The 24,184-nt window shown below is 41.3% G+C and overlaps 1 protein-coding gene across 8 annotated transcripts in view; it reads right to left on the bottom strand.

The window, feature by feature from the left end:
- Positions 1–24,184, bottom strand: part of CTPS2 (CTP synthase 2) — an 89,884-nt gene that overhangs the window by 5,264 nt on the left and 60,436 nt on the right. For 5 of the 8 annotated variants that reach the window (XM_072849303.1, XM_072849311.1, XM_072849297.1 and 2 more), the window contains 3 exons: positions 20,944–21,088; positions 11,543–11,653; positions 6,508–9,820 (listed from right to left, as the gene is read on the bottom strand). In XM_072849303.1, coding sequence (XP_072705404.1) covers positions 11,584–11,653; positions 20,944–21,088 — 215 coding nt within the window. In that variant the 3' untranslated portion in view covers positions 6,508–9,820; positions 11,543–11,583. Of the gene's footprint in view, positions 1–2,926; positions 3,059–6,507; positions 9,821–11,092; positions 11,217–11,542; positions 11,654–20,943; positions 21,089–24,184 lie in introns of those variants that run through there. The other 3 variants (XR_012040049.1, XM_072849319.1, XR_012040051.1) reach the window with 3 other exon arrangements.

The raw sequence follows: 24,184 nt of genomic DNA, 5'->3' as shown, positions 1-24,184 counted from the left end.
CTAACCTGCCCTACTAAGCCTTCTGTCAAAAGCCTCCACTAAAACAATCCCAGGACTTCTTCTACACGCTTCTCAATTTAACAATCATGTCTTTGCTCCCCAGTGAACTCCAAGCTGCGTTACCCTGAGTAAAAAGCAGGTCATTACATGTATGATCTCATCCCTAATTCACTTAGTTATGCACGTAGCAAATCTCCTAATTCATGCCCCTCAGGAGGTCTGATTCTCTCCTGCTCACAATACTGTGCTGCTATCTAACTTCATGTAGCTGGGAGAGCTTTGTATCTTCAAGTAGCTGGAGAGAAATGTTTGTTGGTCAAAACCTTTCTTTCTTAAAGCCTGTGTAAAACTGAAAGATGCTCCCAAGAGTCATATCCTTGTAAGTCTGTATACACAAGCCTGTCAATAATCATGATGTTAGCAGTAAGATAGCGTACACAGAAATAACTCTAAATTGGGAACCTGCTTTATACTCAACTATAAACTAACACTGACCAAACTTTGTAAAAGATGTCACATTATGCTCCCAAGACTAAACACATGGAAAGTACATTAGCCAGCCACAAGCCTTAGAAATTAATGTTTTGACTGTTCAAAATTTTGGATGCCTATTCAATTTCTCAAGCCTTGAGACTCAACCAAGGCGTATTATTAGGCAGTTATGTCAACAGGAGTTCAAGCTCTTCCAGGTAGTGCTTGCATTGAAACTATGCTGAGAACAGTTTTCTTTTATGTTTACAAGCTTCCTTCTATGCCTTTTGGAATAAACTAAATTAAAATCCTGTGTAGGACAGATGAATGAGTAGCACATCCAGCAGAGGAAAAGATAATAAGCATTCCCCAGCCTGAGGCTGGCACTAGCAGAAGCAGAAGCTGGCACAGGCTCTTCTGAACCAGCAGGGATAATAACTGGATGGACAGAGCAGTGATGCAGAAAGTTCCAGCCATTAGAGAGAAAAAAGAGGTGCTGTCACTTCTTCCTGCTGAATCGGTGCCACGCCAGAGAACAGGGTTCAAGACTTATTTGGCCAAAAAGAGAAAGCAAGAGGGGTTCTTTAACCTGTTTATTACGGCACTGGTTTAGCAAACAGGAGTCCTGTGCTCTGGCTCCTTTGCCAACGACTGTTTCTGTCTTTTGTTCAGTAATTACTTAAAATACATACACAGCCTAAAGACCTGGGCTCAGGTGCTCTCCCTGCCTCCCTCCCTCCCAAGGAACCTCCTCTTGCCTCACCTACAGAACCATATACTTGCTGTTTCTCCAACGCAGGACCGGTGGGGTGGTTTTGCAGATTGCCCTAACATTGTGACGACAGCAGTTGGCACCGAGAATTGATTTTAACCTTGCTGAGTGGGCAGCACCCAAAGGAGAGGGGGCCTGGCTGCCTCTGAAACTCGGGAGGAAATTGGCCACGTCTCCTACATCCCGGGGGAGTGCTCTGGGAAGCGGATTATTATTCGGCAAGGGAGGGAGGCACACTACATGGTAACGCATGTCAGCAGATGCTGCTGCTGCATCTTGCACGGAGCCAGGGCACTCAGAGAACGCTTACCTGAGCACCCACACCGGGGAGATATGGGTACAGGGTCCCAGCTGGGCTTGGGCAAGAAAGAGTTGCTAAATTCAAGGCCTTGACTAACACGGAGATGGTTTGAGGCTCACGGGAAGGATGAATGTTGTACTCTGGGGAAGCTTAGGCTACCCAGGGGTTAGTCTGCTTATCTGAGCACCCAAAAACAAGGGAGCCAGTTAAATCCAGCTGATTAGAAATGATGAGCTGATGGTAGTGACTAATCCCTGCTTCAGCACCTACACATCAGGAACAGGATCATCTGACCAAACGTAGATATCTGAGCCATTTGGGCCAGGCTCTTCTTTAAGGTTCATGACAAGAAGGAAGCAATACCCACGGGTGATTCATCTGATCTGCTAAGGATGACTGAAAAGCACCTGGGTTTTCTGCTGATTATAAAAGGAGCCTGTGGTGAGTGGCTCACATATAGGCATCGACTTTCAGCTAAACTGATACTGTGTAGGTGCTTAGATGAGCATGGTTCACCTACTTTAAAACAAGGACTGTGGTGCTGCATTTTGCATAATGTCCCACCACTCAAGTAAAACACTTAGCAGGCTCAGAGTGGACCCAGATCAGGCCATCCAGGGTGACTCAAGCACTGTACCGCCTGGTTGCTGATCTCACGTGGGAATACAGCCCCAGCAACCCAGAGCAGGATGCCTGTGTGGAAGCTTGAGGAAGCTTTCAGCAAAAAAATGGCCAATAGGAAGGTGAACATAACACCCATATAGGATAGGAACCATTCTTGGGTGTCACGGGAACACTCGATGGTTTGAGAGCCTTCTGTTGGCACGCACTCGTTAGATGCACATTGGAGGCACCCATGGCAGTGTGCTTCCCCAGGCGGGTTCAGAACTGAATCACACCAGCATTTGCAATGGATCTTCAGTTTTATTTCCTCCAAAAGGAACTGAGGCCTGGTGCACAACAACTGCTGTGGGAACCAATCACATGTAGTAAATGGAGAGGGTTTGCTTCAAAACTGCACTATTTCTCCAAATTCGTAACTTAGACTGAGACAATGAGGAGTATATTCCAAAGGTAGCAAAAGTGATATTCAAACTAAAATACACCTGAGGTCCTATTTTTATTTCTCAGACTGACTCTGTGAAATCAGGAGTTTATTGAAGCTGTTATTGGGTGAGGTTATGCTATGCAGAAGCTCAGAGCAGACTATCATAACTATTCCTTTAAATATATAGAGTTTTGGCTTGTGCTTTAATCCAAAACTTGAGTCAGTTCTTAGGTTATCCAAACAATGCTACTGTTAACTTCACCAGCAGCTTCCAACTGTTAAGTTTCTTAAATTATTAACAGACAGCCCACAGAGGTCAAAAAGATAGACTTACCTTTCCAAGAGCACTCCTGAAACACAGAATGTTGTCTACACTTCAGGCAAAGCTGGTTTTCTAGGCTCTGATCCAAATCTGTGAGAGCATGTTACAAGGAGTCCAATAAGGCAACCAATTTCCTCAACTGAACTAGGATGTTACAAGGAGAGAAAATATTTCATATACAAACAAACCATCAAAGTGTAAAGATTAAAGTACACAGTTTTTACAAGATGAAAGACAGTTTAACAGACATTAGTCTAGCAGCAGGTCAGCTAGGTCAGACCAGGATGTTAGATCCTGCAATCCATGAGGAATTTTAAGGAGCAAGGAACCAGACAGTACTGAAGATGACTCACTTGTATACTAATAAAGAACAACAGAACTGGTCTACCTCTGTACTCCATGAAAAGTTAATTCACATTTTAAAAAATACACAGTTTAAAAAAAAAAAAATTCTGGAATTGCTATTCAGAATGAACTTCCAACTGAGGCAACATAGACATTTTCTTTGGATATCTAATACATGCTTATGTAAATATTCTGAGTCATTTTAGAGGAATTACACAAATATGAACTTCCTACATAGTAGAAAATATGTAGATTCTTTTCATATCCTTATTTTAGATGAGTCCTTAATTCATTTCACCCTGTCAGCACATAGTAGTTAACAATTCAGATACAGTTGCATACCTGAAAAATCTAGACCGTACTGAGAACCTGATACAGGGAGAAATATCTGAGACACTAAGTTCGTTGCCATCAAAAATATGAAGGCTGCTAGTTGGGAAAATGAGTGAAATCCTTGAACAAAGCACTGACCACATCAACAGTGGGGACAGGGTGAACTGGTGAGAGGAAGAGTTTGTCTGGAAGTTATCAGAGAGCTAACAGCTACCACTTCACTATGCTAGCAGGGAAAAACTAAGCACTATGTGGGATAAAATGCTGAGGCACAGAAATGTATCACGACTCTCATGCAGATGCCCAAGTGAAGGAGCCTCCCTGCTTGTGTGCAAGGATGAGGTGTTATTCAGCCCTAGGCACAGAAAGGATTATATTGTTTGCTTGCTTCCCTGTCATGTTGCAGTGAGTTTCCCCAGGATGCTGGAGGAGGCCACGTGCTCTCCCAAGGGCAACGTTATTCTGATTCCCTCCTTGATCCACCTTACTCCCTTTCTCAGCAAGTTTTAGTCACCTCACATATGCAAACAGTGAAGCTGGGGGAAATGAGCTTCAGCCAGTCCCACATAGGCTTCCACAGCCCCTGTTCACTTCCACGCTGACCTGGCTTCACTGCCAGCTGTAGCCAAGCTGACTCAGAAGTCCTATATGCTGTAATTACACTCCCTACTGTCATCAAGACACACACAGAGTTTGGGGAGAACCTTCCATTTGCATTGCTATGGTAACTGTCACATAGCTCCCATGAGGAAGTTAGCTCAGGTAGGTAATTCACTTGTTGCTCTTACACTTTATCCTCCCTTAACCTTCTCCACACCCTTTTGGGCAGCAAGCCCTCACCCTTGCAGTGATCGCCAATCTGCCTTTTCTTTCCTGAAAGCTTCCTTTAGCTTGGGGCTGCAATTCCTGCTTACACAGGTTCTTGCAGAGAACTCAGCCTCTATTTCAAGCTGTTGCTCAGAACCTTCAGTGTCTTCCGTGCAAGCTAGGGCTTAGACACCTGCAGAGGAATTTAGGAGAACCATGCCTGGGTCCCATGAATCCCAGGTGACAGTAAGCCCTCTTTGGTAGCACCCTGTAACCAACAGTCACACTTTGTGTGATGTGAATAGGGCATCACTTCAGTGGCTTCAGAAAAACAGCAAGCTAGCACAGGATCTGGCCCACCCTTCCACAAGTACTCCCTAATGAGGAATAGTCTGGTTGGCCAAGCAAATCCTCCTCAGTGTCTCAAGAAAACTTAGATATATGCCTCTCCATTAGATTCAACCTCTGCAGGCATTACATTAGCACATGAAGGTTATCTCGCCAAGCTGCTAAATGAACTAGGAAAGAAACCTCAGCATCAAGGTAGTACATGTTAAAGTATGTTGAGCAGATGCTAAAGGACTTCACGTGTAAAGCTTACAGTGAAACAGGAACCTATGCTGCTGAGATGCAATACTTGACTAGAGATATTCAGTATGACACAGCTCTGTCCGCAGTATCAGTTAAGTGCAACACCTACCCTACAGTCACATCCAAACTTGGATGCTGCTCCCCTTGTTTACAAATAAGCACAGCCTCTGGTCCAACTCAACCAAGCTACCAAACTTTCTGTGAGGGAAAACCTGAGCGTAGCTGGCGTATCAGCGCAGGACCACTTTCTGGATGAGGCAGGCACAGATTTTCAGTGTCATCCTCCAACACACTCAACATCTTCCCAACACCCAACAGATCCTCAGCCCCCAACACCCACACCCAACAGATCTTCAGTCAGGTTGTCCCAGACAGAGCAGTTTAGCTGTCTCTAGGCTAGTAAACTATACAGGCTCACAGAACATGCCCAGGAACAGGTACAGGATCACCCACTCTGGCAAAATACAGCACAGCTTTGTCCCAGGGTAACTAGCACTCTCCCCTGGGCACCCTTCTGAGAGTCAGCATGCATTAGGGACTTTTCCCAGCAGGCAGCCTGAATGTGGCCCCCTTCTTTGGAGGTAAGTGAGTTTCATAGAATCACAGAATAGTTGAGGTTGGCAGGGACCTCTGGAGATTGTCCAGTCCAACCCCTGGCTCAGAGCAGGGTCAGCTACAGCAAGTTGTTCAGGTCTGTGTCCAGTTGGGTTTTGAGCGTCTCTAATGATGGAGACTCCATCACCTCTCTGGGCAACCTGTTCCAGTGTTCAACAACCTGCACCATAAAAAAGCTCTCTCTTATCTTTAAGCAGAATTTCCTGGGTTTCAGTTCCTGCCATTGCCTCTTCTTCTGTCACTGGGCACCACTGAGAAGAGTCTGGCTCTGTCTTCTTGATTCCCCTCACATCAGGTATTTATAAACATTGGTAAGATCCCCCTCAGCCATCTCTTCTCCAGACTAAACAACGCCAGCTCTCTCAGCCTCTCATCATATGATGGATGCTCCATCTCCATGGTACTTCACTGGACTCACTCCAGTACATCCATGAAAGCTGAGCTGTACAGAAGCAATCTCAGCCACTGCAGCTGGGCTCAAAAGAGACTACTGTCCCTGCCCTAATTTACTATTACAAATACAGCCCTTGAGCCTAAGCAACAGTCAACCGAGCCAGCATAGGATGGAAAATACAGATTTCAGATCTTGCTGTGGTCCAAGTATATGCTAAAGAGGAGTTTTAACCAGTGGTACTGACCTAGACAGTTTAGTACATTAGGTTACCGGCTCAACAGTTCATGCTTCCCAAGGAGGAAGAATGGATCCAAGTCTATCAAGACATGATCACACACCATACAGATGCAGATCAATGCTCTCAGAGTAAATATATCTTTCTTTCTGTATCTCTTTCATTACACACACCATTTTGGAATGAAAACACCAAAGCAAACTGCTTTATTTCATTGTTATCCCTTACAGGAATCCAAATTCCATTATTCACATGCAAATGAAAAACATATAAGCAATCTCACTTTGTTAAAATTTGGTGTGTATTTCTGTATTAGCAGGCTGCCTTTCTTGTCCTGCCACAGCACTAACAAAATACTGCTTTCTGCTAGATTGTTGTATTAGGTGTAAACATAAAAATGGAAATGAATCCATTTCCACTGAAGGTCCTTACTCAAACAGGCTAAGAGGTCTGAAAGAATGCAAAAGCACACTTCACAAACATTTTGCTTTAGAAGGATGAGAGTCAACCTTCAAACTTTGCCCTCTATCTGTGCCTAGGAATTATTTCTTCAGACTTTGGACTGTGTATGTAAGGTTTGGCTTTTTCACATGCTCCTCTCTCTTTAGTGCGAGAAGCCTAGCTATAGGTTGCTTGTGACAATTATGCTTCATTTCACAGAATGGTTGAGGTTGGAAGGGAAGTCTGCAGGCCATCTGGTTCACTCCTGCTCTCAAGCAGGGCCACCTACAGCCAGTTGCCCAGGACCATTATCCAGGCAGCTTTTGAGTATCTGCAAGGATGGAGACTCCACAACTTCCTCAGGCAACCTGTGCTCATGCACGGTCACCCTCACAGTGGAAAAAGTGTTTCCTGATGTTCAGATGGAGCCTCCTGTTTCAGTTTGTGCCCATTGCCTCTGGTCCTGTCACTGGGCACCTCTAAGAAGAGCCTGGCTCCATCCTCTTTGCCACCCTCCCTTCAGGTATTTATACACATGGGTGAGATTTCCCCCCTCCGCCCTCAAGCCTTCTCTTCTCTAGGCTGAACAGTCCCAGCTCTGGCAGGCAGGTGTTCAGCCATCTCCAGGAAAGCAGGGCTCCATCATGCGTAACGGTTACTTGGGAAGACAAACGCCATCACTCCGAATGTCCCCCCCTTCCTCCTTCCCCCAGCTGTATATGCTGAGCATGACGCCGTATGGTATGGAATAGCCCTTTGGTCAGTTGGGGTCAGCTGTCCCAGCTGTGTCCCCTCCCAGCTCCTTGTGCCCCCCCAGCCTGCTCGCTGGTGGGGTGGGGGGAGAAGCAGAAAAGGCCTTGGCTCTGTGTAAGCACTGCTCAGCAACAGCTAAAACATCCAACATCCCTGTGTTATCAACGCTGTTTTCAGCACAAATCCAAAACACAGCCCCATACTAGCTACTGTGAAGAAAATTAACTCTATCCCAGCTAAAACCAGTACACTCTCAGCCTTTCCTCACAGGAGGGATGCCCCAGTCTTTTAACCACCTTAGGGGCCCTTTGCTGGCCTCCCTCCACTATGTCCATGTCTCTCTTGCACTGGGCAGCCCAGAACTGGACACAGCACTCCAGGTGTGGCCTCACCAGGACTGAGTAGAGGGGAAGGATCACCTCCCTCAACCTGCTGGCAACACTCATAGTGCAGCCCAAGATTTGGCTGGAAAAGGCTCGTTTGCCTTCTTCCATTTTGGAAATGGCATGCTGCTGCTTCTGTCAGCTCAAATAGGAGATGGATCTCTTGTGGCAGTGATGTGTTTGTCTCCAAGATACTGCTTTGTGTAGCACAGTTAGCAGGAAGAGGATTGGTAAGGGCTCTGGGAGATCAAGGTGCCGTTTCCAGCTTCACTCCAGGTTGTATGTCTTTTTGTCCCCTCAGTTTTTTGAATAAATCACAGCTTCTCACAGACAATACAACTGGGACATGACTAAATGAAAAATTCCCTCCCTGACACCACAGTTCACAATTGGCACCATGATTCTTTAACACAGTAGCTAAACACTTCTGAGTAACACAATTTAATATATTTGAAAATACATTTGCACATTACAGACAATCTTAGGAAATGCTTCACCTTTCACAAACCAGTGGCCAGTCTCTCTCATTGGGGAAGACATACAGGGACACCAATTCTGTCAGTACCTGCTATTTCTAAGGCACGCATTTGCAAACCACTTTAGAAAAATACTGCCATAGGAATATATTTTATATTTCATTACCATTAAAGCTTCTTTTAGTGAGGAGATAAATTGGCTGTACAACCTGAGATTTTCTAACGCAATGCAAAGCTCTCAAACTTACTGTTTTACAAAGCTGTAATAAGGGACATGGTGTTTTTTATTTTTGTACAGATATTTACCTTTTGATGAATTAAAAAAGTCACTTTGCCCCAAACCAAAAGGAAACACAAAGCTCAAAATTTAGAAGTTTTCTTTATAGGAAAGGGTGCCCCAGGCATTCGGAGCCCGTCAGTTACATAGCTCAGGCCCAGCTTCTGTGACAGGTTTGATGATGCCACATTGCTAATGGGATCCAGCCTTAAACATGGTACAGTACCTCTCGCCTTCCCCTTCTGTCTCAGCAATTCAGGCTGCAGTCCTGGCTTTGCAGGGCTGCCTGCAATTGTCACGCAGTGGAATAACTTGTGATTTCTAAAGTAAAATACGTCATTCTATTCTATTGGGGAATGAGTGCCATGACCGTGGTGTGGTCACTGGATAAGGGAAAACAAGGGTGAATTTTAATTCACCTTTATACTCATTTATCAAAATCAACTGAGTGTTGCATGGCTGGAGCCCAGATAATGCTCCTGGTTTGTGACTGGTTCTTCTACAACTTTCACACAAGTGTTCAAATTATGTTTTAACATACGAGTGTATTTACTTTCTCTCTTACAAAACACAAATAGAAAACCGCCTTCTAATATCACTTCTGTGATTTTGTAGGTCAGAATTATGTTCAGTATTATCAGACTTTCAGGAGAAATAGAGAAAATGAACTTTTTTAAAGTGAAATCACTTATAAAAGCAAAGTGAAAAGACATATATCCAACACCAATTATTAAAAACACAAAGAGCTGAAATACAACAACAATTTCTCATTTGTGCATATTGAACAGCAAAAAAGTAAAAAAATATATATACACAACAAGCTTAATAGGGAAACAAACCTGAAACAGTTCTCTACTGCTCATGGATAAGACAAGTTTCCCTTACATTTTTTAGTGCATTTCCTCTCATTCACAAGAACTAATGCATTTTATCTTCCTGTTCTAAGGCGAACTGAAAACAATCAAATCTTCCTTCAAATCAAGAACAGTTGTGAACTAGTGAATTAATACATATTCACCTGAGATAATTCTGAAATATAGGACAAGATCAATAATGATTAACAGCTAAGGTGCAGAACCATTTTGTCATTTTTAAAGAGAAACAGCATTTACACAGAACAGTTTTTGCTACAGGACAGTAAAACTGTCATCTGTGAAGAGAATTACTGAAAACAGTATAGGAGGAGACACTATGAGGACCATAAGCAGCTTACTCTTCTACTTTCTTCTATTCAATATTGTCCTGTTCACAACTTTCTGTAACATAAAAAGAGGGAGGGGAAGGAAGAATAAATGGAAAAAAAATTAATGATTAAAAATATTTCTTCTGTAACTCAGTTTATTTCATGCTTATGTCAGTTCCTCTCAAATCCATTGACTGACTTCAAAGTAGTCCTATGGTAAATACTACAAGTAGATGCATTTTGTCTTGGTCAAACAGCACAAAGCAAAACCACAAAGCTAAATATAGTCTACATGTGTATCCAGCTCTGATTAATGGGTAGAATTAACCCTGAGATAAAAATAAATGAGCCAATGCTTCTATCCTTCTTTTATACCTGGAATTAGTTATTTACTCCTTTCTAGAGTAATTCTGTTGAATACAATTGGTATCCACTAGTGACACGTTCAAACAAAAACAGCTTGACTACTGATAAACTACTTAAAAGCATCACAAAAGTACATTCATGCAAGCACTGAAAAAGTCACATCTGCAATAGTAAACAGAGAATTACCATTCATAAATTCCACCGAGGAAGGCAAGGTCAAAGCTAAAGGGGCTGTCCTGTACTATGTGTTGGTCTCAAGAAACAGAGCCATAGTGATGTTTGGAGGTGGGAAGGATCCAGGCAAGACTGAAAAGGAACATTTTGTCTACCTATTTTTTGGTCACTCTAGGACGTGCATCAGTACTGTATCTGCATGCACTAGGTCATGAAATCATTTAACATTCTGTTCTCCACTCTCATGATTTGGGGACGTATTATCATCTTTAACATGTAGTACATGAGAGAGAAAAAGAAATAAATTAAAAATCACAGAAGAAACCCATGCTGCAGCTAAGGACTAAACTCCAATTTCTAGCATCTCATGCCAGTATTTTAATCAGGAGACCATCAGGCAGAAATGCATCATTCATATGCAGCCTTAATCGTCTGTTTGGCACAGCTGCTTAGTGACTACACCAGGCGAGAGGAATAAAATCACAGGGGAAAGCTGTATCCTGCTTACAGAAGTGCTCAGAAATCCTGAAAAGCATGAATATACACATATATCAGAGTACCATACCAGACACAACTCTGATGAATCTGTGTAGGGAAAATAAAGTAAGACTAAGATTCAAACCCAGATCCTGCAGAGATCAGATGTCTCACAGGAAATATAACCTCCAAACTGAAAGGAAATCTATGGCTACCATGTTTACAGGTGAAAAAACAACCAATCCAACATCACTTTGGCAAAGCCTATGGCAAACAAAGCTACAATCTTATAAAACTTGTTTGTATCTCCGTCACTCTGCAGATTAAATCAAAGTATTTATCTTGGGATGTCTTCCTTGCATCAATGCATCAAATGCAATTATGGGTGAGTATTAACGCAAAATAAAAAGTCATGTCAACATAGTGTACTCGAAGTGATCCAAACTTGCAAACTGAAGTAAAAAAAAAAAAAAGAAAACAAATTTTTAAATGTATTTTCATTTTATCTTCAAACACTAACAAAACTTGATTTTGTACAGCATCCTACATACAGCATCCTACATACAAGCTGTACCCAAAAGACTTAGCAGACTTTAATATCACAATTGCAGGGTTAAGCAGCAGAAGAGGAAAACAATTAACTGCTGCAGGCAAGGAAGAGAACATAAGCTCTCAGATGGGATCTGAAACAAAAGGGAGAATCAAGATAACTTTGTTTCCTGTTTTAAGTCTAGAAGAAATAAATATCATAAAGCAGTATCAAAATGATTCTGTTTACCTCAATAGCATCATCCATTTCTGTGATCTCATGCAGTCATTTCAGCTTGTTTCTGAATTAGGAAACTCTTTTTCTGGAGAGCTGTCATCACTGAGGTCACTATAGCTGTCACTGTTAAAAGCAATACTCAGTCAGAAGGATCTAAAACAAATATTTTATTTCAAACCCTCCAACCCAGATGATGAATATGACCAACACTTTCCTCAAATGCAATCCATTTCCAGAAAACTACTTGAAGCTTATGCTCAGTTTTGGTATTTTAGAATGCCCTCCTCTACAGGAATAGGCTTAAGTTTGGAGTCTAAGACCTGAGAAAAAATATTCTACGTGATAAACAGTGTGTTCAGTTTCTTTTTGCTTGGCTCCTGTACATTCATTCTACAGTTTGCTGGCACTGTGTGCCTGCGACCATGATTAACAACATGGAGAATAACAGGTATTCAAAGCAAGACTAAAAGGAATTTCTCCTTTATGATAAAGAAAATGATTATTTTGACCAAAGAAAAAGTTAAGACAACTTTAACTTGATTTACTCAGAATGCTTCAATTTATACTTAAATTACAATTCTTGCTCTTCCAGTCAGAACATAAATCATTTTCATTGCACCAAGCAATATCCTGACAATTTTTCCTGAGGTTTTGTCCCCTTCTGCTGTTTCCTGAGAGAAGCAAACCGGTTTTCACAGAACAAAGTGCCATGCAAGTGATCATTTTATAAGTCCCAAGTAAACAGTGAAGGACAGGAATCACCACAGCGACTGAGAGAAAGAAGTGCCCACAAACCACATTTTCAGTCAGCCGTGATGTCTATCGGATCTCCAGGTTTATCTTAACTCTTAAGTGCACAAACTGCACCTCTTAAGAAGAACCTCCAGCCTCAACCTCCCCCTACTACGCTTCACTTCTACAGTCTGTTTTCCAGACACTTGAATTTCCCAAGATCAGAAGCCACCAAAGGGAGCCCAGGGAACTGACAAGTACATTTGAGCAGCAATAATACTGGTCAGTTCTGTGATAGTTCAGAGAGCAGGTTATGGTTAATGCAGTACAGGTGGGGATCTCAGACCTCGTTTGTGTGGCTACAGCAGTGGCAGCCATGGGTACCAACTCTGCTCCAGCCACCGCCTATCCGTCTTGTCCCATCTCACTCTTATCACATACACCTTCACCCTCCAGCCAACAGGACATCAGTCACATCGCGCTTACCACCTCTGGGCACGATCTCCCACTGAGACATCGAGCACATAATCAGCCCATGACCCACCTAGACACAGCCTTATCAGTTGATCTGCAGTGGCTGCCAGCTGTGTAACGTTTCAAGGGGAACTATGTAACCCCGCAGCTGGAGATCTTTGATCTAGGCTGCAATGTGGAACAGTGAACAAACCGCACTCAGTTATACTGGTGCTTGTTACTGAGCACTGCTTTGTAGCCTGAATTTCACCCTCTCTTCGCAAACAAACAAACAAAAAAAAACAAAAAAAAAAACCAAAACCAAAACCAACAAAGATTAGGTAAAAACACAGCCATTTTAATAGAGTGGGACAGGAGGAGTGGCACCAACAGTCATCTCATTTAATTTCTACCTCTGACTGTTAGGAAAGCCTCCCACAGTTACAGCAAATCATTGTACCAAATTCTGTATAAGACCAAGTAGATATTCCGGCTGTTCTAACAATAAGACTTTGCCTACAGCATTCTGCCCTTTCTCTGCATGACACGCATGTTGTTGATGCGGTTCTTACAAAGAGTGTGTCATATCAGGCTAGTGAGAAATGCTCAATTTGATCATTTCACCAGCTGGCAAACAATTACACAGTTCAAGTGAGGAAAGTGTTGTTAACAGTATGATCAAGCATGCCAGATGCACACAGACAAACACAACATCACCGACATTGTACTTACTTCTTTCTGAAAGTACCCACGGAAACATGGAATAAAAATTCAGTATTATTAAAACAGTTTTGCATTTTCACATCACAGCAAAATAGAAAAAATTGTCCACAAAACAGAGGGTAAAATTGTGATTGCAGAGAGCTGCGTAATTTCACAATAGCCCTGGGTTTAAGCCCAAAGTCTTGAGAGAACTACTTTTTTTTTTTTTTAATGGGCTCTGCTGCCCAGTGGCACTCACAGCCCAAAAACATGTGCCAGAGCTCCATATACAACAGAGTGTGGGAGACAGATGCTTAAGTAAAAATGCTCAGGGACCAATGATGTGAGTGGAGAACTGCCCAGCTTCATCTCTGGAAGACAGGCGCTGATCCCCACACAGCACTCTCAGCACTGGCTTCCCTGCTCAATGAGAGAGGTTTTAGAGGCATTCGCCCATGGAAGCAGTCACACAACGCTGGCTGCTTCCGTCATGTCATTGACTTACCACCCTAACTTCTCAGGCCTGCTTCCAGTTTGCAGAAGCTGAGGGTCACCTGGCTAGCCACTAGCCCAGAGGCTAAAACACTTACTCGGCCGATGACAATTTTGTTCCTGTTTCTACACTGCCCAATACAGTACAAGGTTTGACTCCATATCCCAGAGCAGGGCTCCTGTCACCACATTCTCGACTGTTTTGCAGTAGCACCTCACGGTCTCCCCTACTTTAGGGCTGTCCTGCTGGGTCTAAGTCAGTTTTGTTTCTAACAGGCAGGTCACAGTGGCAAGAAAGGTAGGGGAAATGCCCAGATAAGGGTCAGCCCTTGGGCTTCAGACTCAGGTAACTATCAGTCTCACAGTTTCAGCTGCTTGAATGATACCTCTAAGCACCCCCAGAAGCCGTGGCATCATGTTAACAAGAAGAACCTGGGCTCCAAGGAAACCTGAACTTCTTCAAGAGCTAAGCTGCTGGTGGACTTGAAAGCAAACAGGGACTCATGAATCTTGGCGTATCTGCATCTGGGTGCTATAGTTTCAAACCAGTGCTGATGTCCAGTTTGTAAGATTTACTGTGATATGAACTGTGTTCAACTGGTAGGTAATCTGAAGAAAAACTCCAGGTAGTATTAACCACAAATGAGTCACCACCTCTCTTAGGAATAAATGTGTACTTCCTTTCAAATTACACTGAGTTGCTATACAGATATTAAACACAAAAACCAAATGGATATTTTGTGCTCACAGTTGCTAATATGTAATCTTACTTAAATGTGCTGGCTATGAAAGTGGTGGTGGTGGGAAATCAAACAAGCCCGGCTTTTCCTTTATGAAATTCTTCTTCACACTGAGCCCTTAACTGAAAAAATATGCTTACATTTCCTTCAGCAAGTTTTCTCTCAGTTTGTGTACAAATTAATTAGTAATTATCTTTGGGCAGGAACCTGACACCCACTTCATTTTGTTTGGAGTCCCATAACAGTGGACTCCAACAAAAAGGAGCTAGTGAGCAAATCTAAGGCCATCACTATTCCATTCTATTCCGTCTTTTTCCCTTCATGGGATCTGGAGTCTAAAGATGTGGCCAAGAGAAAAACAGAACAAAACTCAGAGTATGCAGTGTCACTGCATCTAGTCAGTCACTTCAGTCTTCAAGATGAAGGATTTTGGTCACTTTGATCCTTACACCTAACCTACCTGTAGTTAATGGAAATACATTCACTGCAAACTGAAATATCAACCTAGCTGGCATTTCACTTTGCAGTGAACTGCAACATATTTCCCAACTGGAACAAGTAATTTGTTGAGATTTGTAATTTGTAATTTCTCTGTTGAGAAATTACATTACGGGGTTTTGTTTTGTTTTAAAGTTCACTCATCCTCAGATCCCCGTCTTCTCAAGACATAAGCAATAAAAAGAGCTTCCCCCTGCACGTGTTCCATTATTACCAAATTCATGCCTGTTTCAGATCTCTCTGTTCTACTGACAAAGGTATCATCACACCTCTGCTATGCATCAGTCTAAAGCACCGAAGGATGCAAGATGAGAAGATTGTCTATTGGTATGGTATGGAAGGCATCCGATAGCTGGGGCCACACGGCATGAAGCTGGAGTGCATCACCTCGGCAGCCAATCTCAGCTGCAAAATCACTAGAATTAAGACTCAGGATCAATTTTAAACCTATATTTCTCAAACAGCCGCTCAAAAGCACCAACCTGCCTGATTTCAGTGTTTTTATTAAGAAACACAGGCAACTGTAAAATGGGTACTTCTTGAACATTGTCTGTTTCATTTGGAAAATCCAGATCAACATTCTTTAGAAACGAAGTATTTGACACAGTTTCAGAGGAGCTTTTTTCATCCTTTTTTAATGTATAATTGAAAAAAAAGTCCTTTTCCAGAAATGTAAGCAATTTAAACAATTGCCACAGTAATGCTATTCCCTGTAAAGGCAGGAGCCAAGCTAAGTGCATTTCCTCCTCAATGCAAATTAAAGATAAATGTAATTACATTTCGTACAGGCTGTGGCTGTTTAAAACAAACAATTGTTATAGCTTTCGAGAACCTAGCAAAAAGAAGTCTGTCAATTATTATTATTTATTCCCCCCACAAAAAGCTGAATGATTAAAATTATTATAGTCATTAAAACATTATTTAAAATAAATGCATATTTGATTGTGCAATGGTTATAATTGCGTTCACCCATATTTCTTGGTGCATATTTTTATGATCATTATATGACCATGTATCATATGATCATATATCATTAATGATATCAAATGATCATATATCATTTATTATGATCACCATCATTATATGATCCTACGCTTCCATGAAACATAATTTCATGAAAGAATCCCTCAGTACGTACCTAAGACTCCCTAGTTCCAACCTGCCAGACATCTGCACTCACATAACTGGACCTAGGGTAACAGTTTTATTAGGACCCATTATTACAAAAATCACAACCAAGATGCCAGGACATATCTGGGTGTTATAAAAACTCTCAGATGAGTCTCATGCATGGGATTCAATTCATTCAGCTTTAGACATCTTAATCTGAGATAGTTACCACCAGCTTCTTACAATCAATGGAGAGAAACAGGTACTTGTAGGGTATAATGCTTCTGACCGACTTAACCATTATCATGAGCTATTTGGCTCCTTTAAAGTGCATATTCACTTGGCAACTACAGAAAAAGACTTGGGGTGACTAGCTCAGAAGTGTCTTCACTGTAAACATCTAAGATTAAAATGACAAAGTAACTGCAATAACTAACCATTACCAAGTTCATCACTAAGTACCACTATGGTTGAGAAGGGATTTCCTTTAAAACTTTTTCTATAGTTCTTTTAAGAGTTCTGAGGGTACCAACAGGTCTTAGATGCCCTGACCCTCCTCACCTGGGGCCTCCACCGATGGGCCCAGGAGCCTTGGCTCCCAAATCGTTGCCTGAGCTATGTCACAGGCATGCCTGTACCCCCCCTCTCTGTATTTCTGTAGTCACTTGTTGACTGGACTTCCTGGACTGACCTCAGACTTAACTCATCACTTTGTACTTCTGCACTGGACTGTCTGTAGGACATGGTGACTGTCACTGGAGCCAGTCCACTTGCCTTCTTTGGTGACTGCGGTACTGACTCCTGCTGGTGAGGACACTGCTCCTACCAGTAAAGTTGCCACCCCTGGCTCCTGGATTGTTTTCTTTTGTGTAGCAGCCCCTCTCTTGCTGCTCTTTTGACAGTCTTCAAACCACAAGATTTCCTTCACTTTCCGCTGAATGTCTGGGTTTGGCCAATGGCAGAAATACGATGCTGTGCCAGATGTGTTCTTGGTTGAGGACAATGTACAGGAGACATCAGAGATAGCCCTGCCCACACCTTCTTTGTCCCTCATATACCAGAACATGTCACACAGGCCGTTTCCTGTTCTGTTTATAGGTGCTTGCCCAAACCTCCCTACACAGCTGATCTGGGAGATAGCTGGACCATGTTAGTGCAGTAAGCACCATATGGGCAAGTCTTCTGAGGTTTTTTCCTTTATACACCACTCCTTCTGTCCTCTGGCCACTTTTGTTCCTTGTCTCTGAATGCAATTCATAAGCCACCTTTTATTAATAACCTGCCCAGAACTTAACAGAGTACTCTGACTAGATGGCATTGGTTTGGTGCCTCACATTAGCATATTCGCTAATGACTTGCAAAAATTTCTTTTGGCAGTAGTCCTAGTTGCCCACACCTTCTCACCTAGGAACATCTCTCACTTCCTATATTTCCTCCCATCTACTGGACATTTGTGTTTAAATTATTTATCTTTAGCTTGTTACCCTCTTCCTCCAAAGAAACACATGGATTTCATTATTTTCAGCACAGGTTTCTAAATTCCCTATATATTTTTATGTTATTTCTTTGTTCTGAATAGTGCTTTCAGCTCTTATTTAAATGACATTCTTTGCAAATATCATTAATGCACTGTGGCTTACTCTTGCAGACCATTAATAAAGATGTTGGTTGAGGAGAAAGAAGAAATAAAGCCTGCTGATGCTAAACTTGCTATGGGGGAAAAAAACCCAGCAACTTGGCTTTACTGTACATCAGTGGTTTTGCAATCCATATGACATTGTTCCCAAAGATAAGCCAGTTTTTATTACTTATTCCAAATGAAACTCTGGAAGGCTCAGTAAAAGCCAACAACATTACATGTGAAGTTTCCCTCTTCATCCACTAGTTTTCTATTAAAACCTTTTGGTTTCTCTTAAAAAGCAGCGTACTTGTGGGTATTGTACACTTTCTGAGAGTCTCCTGTGGTTCTGGTTTTCTCTGCCCTTTCAAATGAAACATGTAAACTGGCAGCCTCTCACGTTCCTCAGCTCTGTATGAAATGGTGACTTCAGTATTTCCATGGAAAGATTTGGAAAAGGTCATGATTTAAAAGCATTCACAAGGAAATGAGGTGCATGGTTTTGTCTGATGGTTAGGCACGCATGCCATAATGCACTAGAGGCTGAAACCACAAAGGCAACTTAGATGCCCAACTACCACTTCAGGTAACTAAGTAATAACTCATCAGTGAGTTACTCGGATCCTTTGCTCAGTTCTTGACTGTCTCTGTACACACCAAAGCTCCTGGGAACTAAGTTTAACCCAAAAGATGCATTCCAGTCTCAGACTAGGTGTGCTCATGCCTATGTGTAAGCATTCTCGGACTGTCTACCAGACGGCCTCACAGAAATGTAAGAGAAAGTTTATTCACTTTTATTTATTTAGGGCACTCTCCTGGGAGGTGTGATGCATCCTTAAATTTACTGTTTGCTTTGCTTAGAAGCTAGGGCTTCTGTCCAGGTGTCAGATGTGCTAAAGTTGCATCCTAATTATGGGGCTGTTAAATGTTCTGGGGTAATTTGCTGTTAAGAATCTCATGCTGAAATATGTATTTCCTTTTGTCTTAGGACTTCATCATTAACTCTCTTTTTAGTGTTTTTAACAGCCTAGTTTAGGTAATCTGCTCAAGCTGCTGGCCTCCACAAATTCTTTCAGGTTACATCTTTGTTCTAGCCAACAGCATGACTACAATTCACGTAGGCAGTGCTGGATGAGGTGTGCAGAAAATCCTCTCCCCAGATTTGTTTCACGCTTGTTATGACATGCCTTAGCTTTACTGCTCAATGAAATCACTAGCATTCTGGGGTTTAAAGGTTTAAATTGGAAATCCTTTCCACTCAGCAGGTGGATATGTTAATATGAGTGGGTGTGCTGTAATTAGCACTCAAATTCCCTCCTGAATGTTCTTCCCTGCAAAATGCTCCTCTTTTAGCCTCAAAATATTTTTCTATTCCAATGCTCTTTCTCAAGACAGAGGGGTTTGCTTGATTGCTGTGTAACTAGGTAAATGGTAAAATTTGTATTTTTATATATAACGTTTTGGGGTATTAATTTTTGTCTTTGCTAAATGTTTAAGTGTTGGTTGGAGTTTATTGTATGAACATGAAGAAAAAGAGTTGGGTATACTTTTTTACTGATTAATTCAAATAAGTGTAAGTGTGGCACATTTAGTAATTGCTGAAACTTAAAGTCAAGGTTAGAAAACATATCTGCTACAATGCTAAGGGATTTAAATTTAAATTAACAGGACACATGCAGATCAATCATTCAAAAAGAGTAGTTTTTCATTATCTCAGAGACATGAATAGGTATACTTATGGGAGGAAGCAGTGAAAGAAAGGATATTGGGACCTGGGAAACAAGATGAACTGTGAGGCAGAGAGTGCCCACAAGAGGAAAAGACTGAAGATCACTGTGCTTGAAGACTCCCTCCTGCCAATCACCACAAAAATTTGACCTGTGTAATGCACAAGCACAAATTTTAAAAGGTAGATAATGTTATGACCGCTAATAACAATGACCGACTAAGATAACAGGAGCATCAAGCTGTAGTCTGCAGATCAGAAAGAAATTCTCTCTGGGTGTACATTATTGCACAACTGGCCAGGGTGAGCAAAGATGAAGTGCATTTATGAAAGATAACTGATACCAAATATGGTATTGGTATTTTCCATTGGTATTTTCCAATAATTTCTGGCTTGGCTATTTTCCATTACTACTGAAACCTGAATAAAATTTCTATTTCTTGCTTAAGAAAAGGACCTCATTTTAATAGAAAGCAACGCTGAAAAAAAAAAAAAGAAAGAAAAAAAAAGTAACCCATAAAACTAGTAAGTTTGGTGCCTTGTTTAGAGGAAAAGCCACTAAGCCAGAGTTGGATCTGTTCTGTGTTATTATTCAGTCATTCTGTGATTTTTTTTTTAATTTTTTTTTTCATTTTTGTTATCATACCCTAGGCTTTCCTCTGACCTCTTTATTATTGTTATTGTAATGAAATTGTAACTGTTATTAATATCATTGAAATAAACAAGAATGAGTTAACATTGGCTAAAAACTATTGCTACATTCAATAAACCAAAGAACTCTGTGTCCAAGGGACAAAAGATTTTAGTTTGGCTGAACCATCCAGTTTTGATCTAGATCCAAACCCTTCCATAAGTCTAAAGATCCCAATTGTTTTGTTTCAGGCCTGTCTCTGCTAGATGTTATTAATTATTTAGCTACTGCAAAATAAAATCAGTGTTTTCTTTTTTTTTACTATTATCATTCAAATACAACTACGTAAGAATTTCACTCCAATGCTTGATCCTCCAGCAAATCTCTTTCCCTGCAAAACGACCATTAATGAAAGTTAACGCAGGAGGCCGCTAACTTCACATGAATTTACTAAAGGTTTTTTACTTCTTTCTGGTTATAACGTATGGATCTGGCTTTAGCCCCAATAGCCTCTGAAAAGGAGGAAGTCAGGAACTGTGCTTACTGCTTACAGATACTTTTACACTAAGGTTTATGCAGACATGCACAGGAACATGTAAATCAATACATGAAGAACTCCTTTTCCTCTTCTGGACTTCTGAATTGAAGGACAGGATAGTCCCTCCAAAAATGTGACTGTCAAACTGCAGGCAAATAAGTAAGAAAGATTACCTTGGAGACAATTTACATCCACGTTGCAGGTATGCATTGAGTGTCCCAGTTGCTGCTAGCAACAGTCCAAGGTATGGAGGTGAAGGTTTCATAGGTCTTGAGGAAAACTCTGGGTGGAACTGAACTCCCACAAAATATGGGTGATCTACAAGATAGATGTCAAAGAAAATTATAAGATGTAGGAAGAAGATAGCAGAACAACTGTTAGGAAAAAAGATTATTGAAGATTTCACACAGGAGTCCAGAAGCCAGATCAGCATGTGTGAATTTAAGGGTGAGGCAGCAGGAACCGTAACTTTTTCCACAAAAAGCAACTGACAACAGAGCAGAAGGTAAGTAAGGCAAATTAAGGAAAAATCATCCTGTGATTCAACCTTAACATGCACAATGATGTAATTAAAAGCTGAATAATAAACCTGTACTGACATGTAAGGGGGGGGGAGGGGAACAACCACAAAGTCTACATTTATCATGTTATTTTCATAGTATTTTGATTTCCAATATATATTTATGCATGTATATTCAGAACATGCAACCATACATATCTGAGGGAAAAATAAAACAGCTCCTAAAAGACCAAGCGTTACCATACAGCAACTATTTACATGCTAAGAGATGGATAGGAAAGCAACATACAGACAAAACTGGGGAAAAACAAGCTCCAAATCATTAGGCCTGGAAGGGTTCTCCTGGGACATTACGTCCAGTCTCCTGTTACTGCGTTCATGATGTCTCCATGAACGCAGCGATATCATGTAGTCTCACACACAAAAGGGTCAAGGCTCTGCCATAACATCCCCTAGGTTTTTTTGCTCCCACTAAAAACCTCTTCTGATACTCTCTCCTTTTGCTTAGAAACCTTTTCCTAATTCACAGGCTATCTTTGTTACAGCCAACTTATATCCATTTCTTATGGTGCTCTTCTTTCCTGCTGTTTGGCCTGTATGATTAAGGCTGACAATACCACCATCATTCAACTCTGCCTGCTAAGCTAAACAAGCCATGGTGCTTCATCTTCTCTTAAATCTTCAGCTGTTTCCCAATAAAAGCACCTCTTTACTACTGTTCTGCTTCCCTTCTGTCCTCTTTGAAAGGATAAGGAAGGAAAAATGTTTTCGTACTCTTCCATGCTGTGCATCGTTCCTTCTTTGAATATTGTTTTAAAGGAGCTAACATTAACCACTTCTAGTGCCAGGACACTGGACAAAATTAACCACAGATCTCTTCTGGTTCAACAATTTCCAAAATAATCCCAAATATTCAAGGAATTTCTCTGCAGTACAGAATAAATTATAACAAGAAAGCTGGGTTCTTCCTCTATGAAGATAAACTATATGATCTAGAATACTGCTCTTCTCTCTGCCGCTATGTCTTAAAGAGAACCTGGATCCTAAATTTATCCCCTAACTTCTTTCTCTCTACCATGCAATTTAGTCCTTTAAAGCTGTAAACCAAGACAATGACAAAGAAGTAAATATTTCCTGTGGGGATATTTTGCTTAAAAGCTTTGCCTAAGCTATCTGGTGAAGTGTTATTCCTGTGCTTCTATTCCAACCCACCCTCCTCCCTATGATGACAGTTTTTCTTTAGTAATCAGTCTCCTTGCAGCACACTGCAAAATAATTCCAGGTCTTACTGGTGCTTTCATTCTTTTCACAGTAACATGCGATTTAAAAATTCTGCCTGATTTATTTCATGATGATCTCTATAGAGAAGTTGTTTCATGCAGGGCAGACGAAATAGCCTCCCAACATCAGCATGCGTAACAGAGGTAATCTATCAGGAACAAGCTAAGCAAAGAACACCATGACAATTAGTAGTTTATGAATTCACATGTATCTTTTGCTCTCCGATTACTCTCTATGGTGCAGTTGCTTGACACTGTAAGTAGGTGTCTATATGCAAACCCTAGTTCAAAATTACAGCACTGTTCAACATACCATGGAGTATATAAAATAAATTCTCAGGAGCATCACTTCACAAATAGCACTCCATAGGATGATAATGTATTCTTATGATAAATTTATGTTTCTGTGCATGGAGTTTATCTTAACCAATGGCAATTAGGGGCCACATAAGAAAAGAAAAAAAAATCTTGTAAGGTAGCCTGCATCTTCAAGTGCCTGATACTCATCTAGCCAACAGTGACTTAACAGCAAGGAGTTAATCAAAGAATCAAGCAAAATCAAAGGGATTGTTTCTAAGAGCTACTCTGTGTAGCATTCAACAAACATATGCACTGTAGCTCCTTTTTATTTCAGAACGTTTTAGAAAAGACATCAAGTCTTACTTGGTAAAGTAGTCCAAATCTACCAGATTTCCACAGTATCAAACCCTCATCTACCTGAATCACTTCTGTGAAAGAAAGGAGTTTGCTTTCTATTTGATTTTCATACTTTTTTCTATGATTCTAAACAGAGGGTAACTGAAGGAGACACAAACTGATTGGAAGGCATCTTGGGAAGTCTCTAGTCCCACCTCCTGCTCAAAGCAGCATCAAGTTCAAAGTTAAATCAGGTTGCTGACAGCTTTGTCTAGTCAAGTTTTTAAGGTCTCTATCTGCAAGGATGGAGATTTCACAGCCTCTCTAGGTAATATATTCCAGTGATGTTTTATACTTTGGCTATATTGCATGTATACATATTTCATATACTCAAGCAAACTGAACATATATTAGTTATTGGGACCTGACTAAGAATATAGTGCTTAGGGAGCAGGCCACTGTCATCATGAAGCTGGTTTTTATATTTAAAAGGCCAAGGCGATCATGAGAGGTCTCTGATGACTGGAAAAAGGCAGTCACCATGCCCTTCTTCAAGAAAGACAAAAAGAAGGATCCAGGGAACTACAGGACAGTCAGCCTAACCTCAGTTTATGGCAAGATCATGAAACCAATCCTTCTCCAAGGCATTTCCAGACACACGAAGGACAGGAAGGGAATTGGGCACAACAAGCTTGGGAACAATCAGTCTTTGGATGCAGGGACAGCAGTAGCCTTCCTTTATCCTGACTTTAGCAAGGCTTTTGATATGGTTTCCTAACATCTAAGTTGGGAGCTATGGACTATGGGTAGACTACCAAGTGCATTAAAAAATGGCTGGACTGCTGGGTTCAAAGAGTAGTGGTGAGTGGTTTGAAGTCCAACCAATAGCATACTTGGAGATACTCAAAACTTGACTGATATGGCTTTCAACAACCTGATCTATATTTGAAGGTAGCCCTGTGCTGAAGCAGAGGGTTG

This window comes from Ciconia boyciana, chromosome 1, assembly GCF_034638445.1.
Source record: "Ciconia boyciana chromosome 1, ASM3463844v1, whole genome shotgun sequence".
NCBI classification, from domain to species: domain Eukaryota; kingdom Metazoa; phylum Chordata; class Aves; order Ciconiiformes; family Ciconiidae; genus Ciconia; species Ciconia boyciana.
The sequence above is the reverse complement of the archived record's forward strand: the minus strand, read 5'-3'. Positions and strand labels throughout refer to the sequence as shown.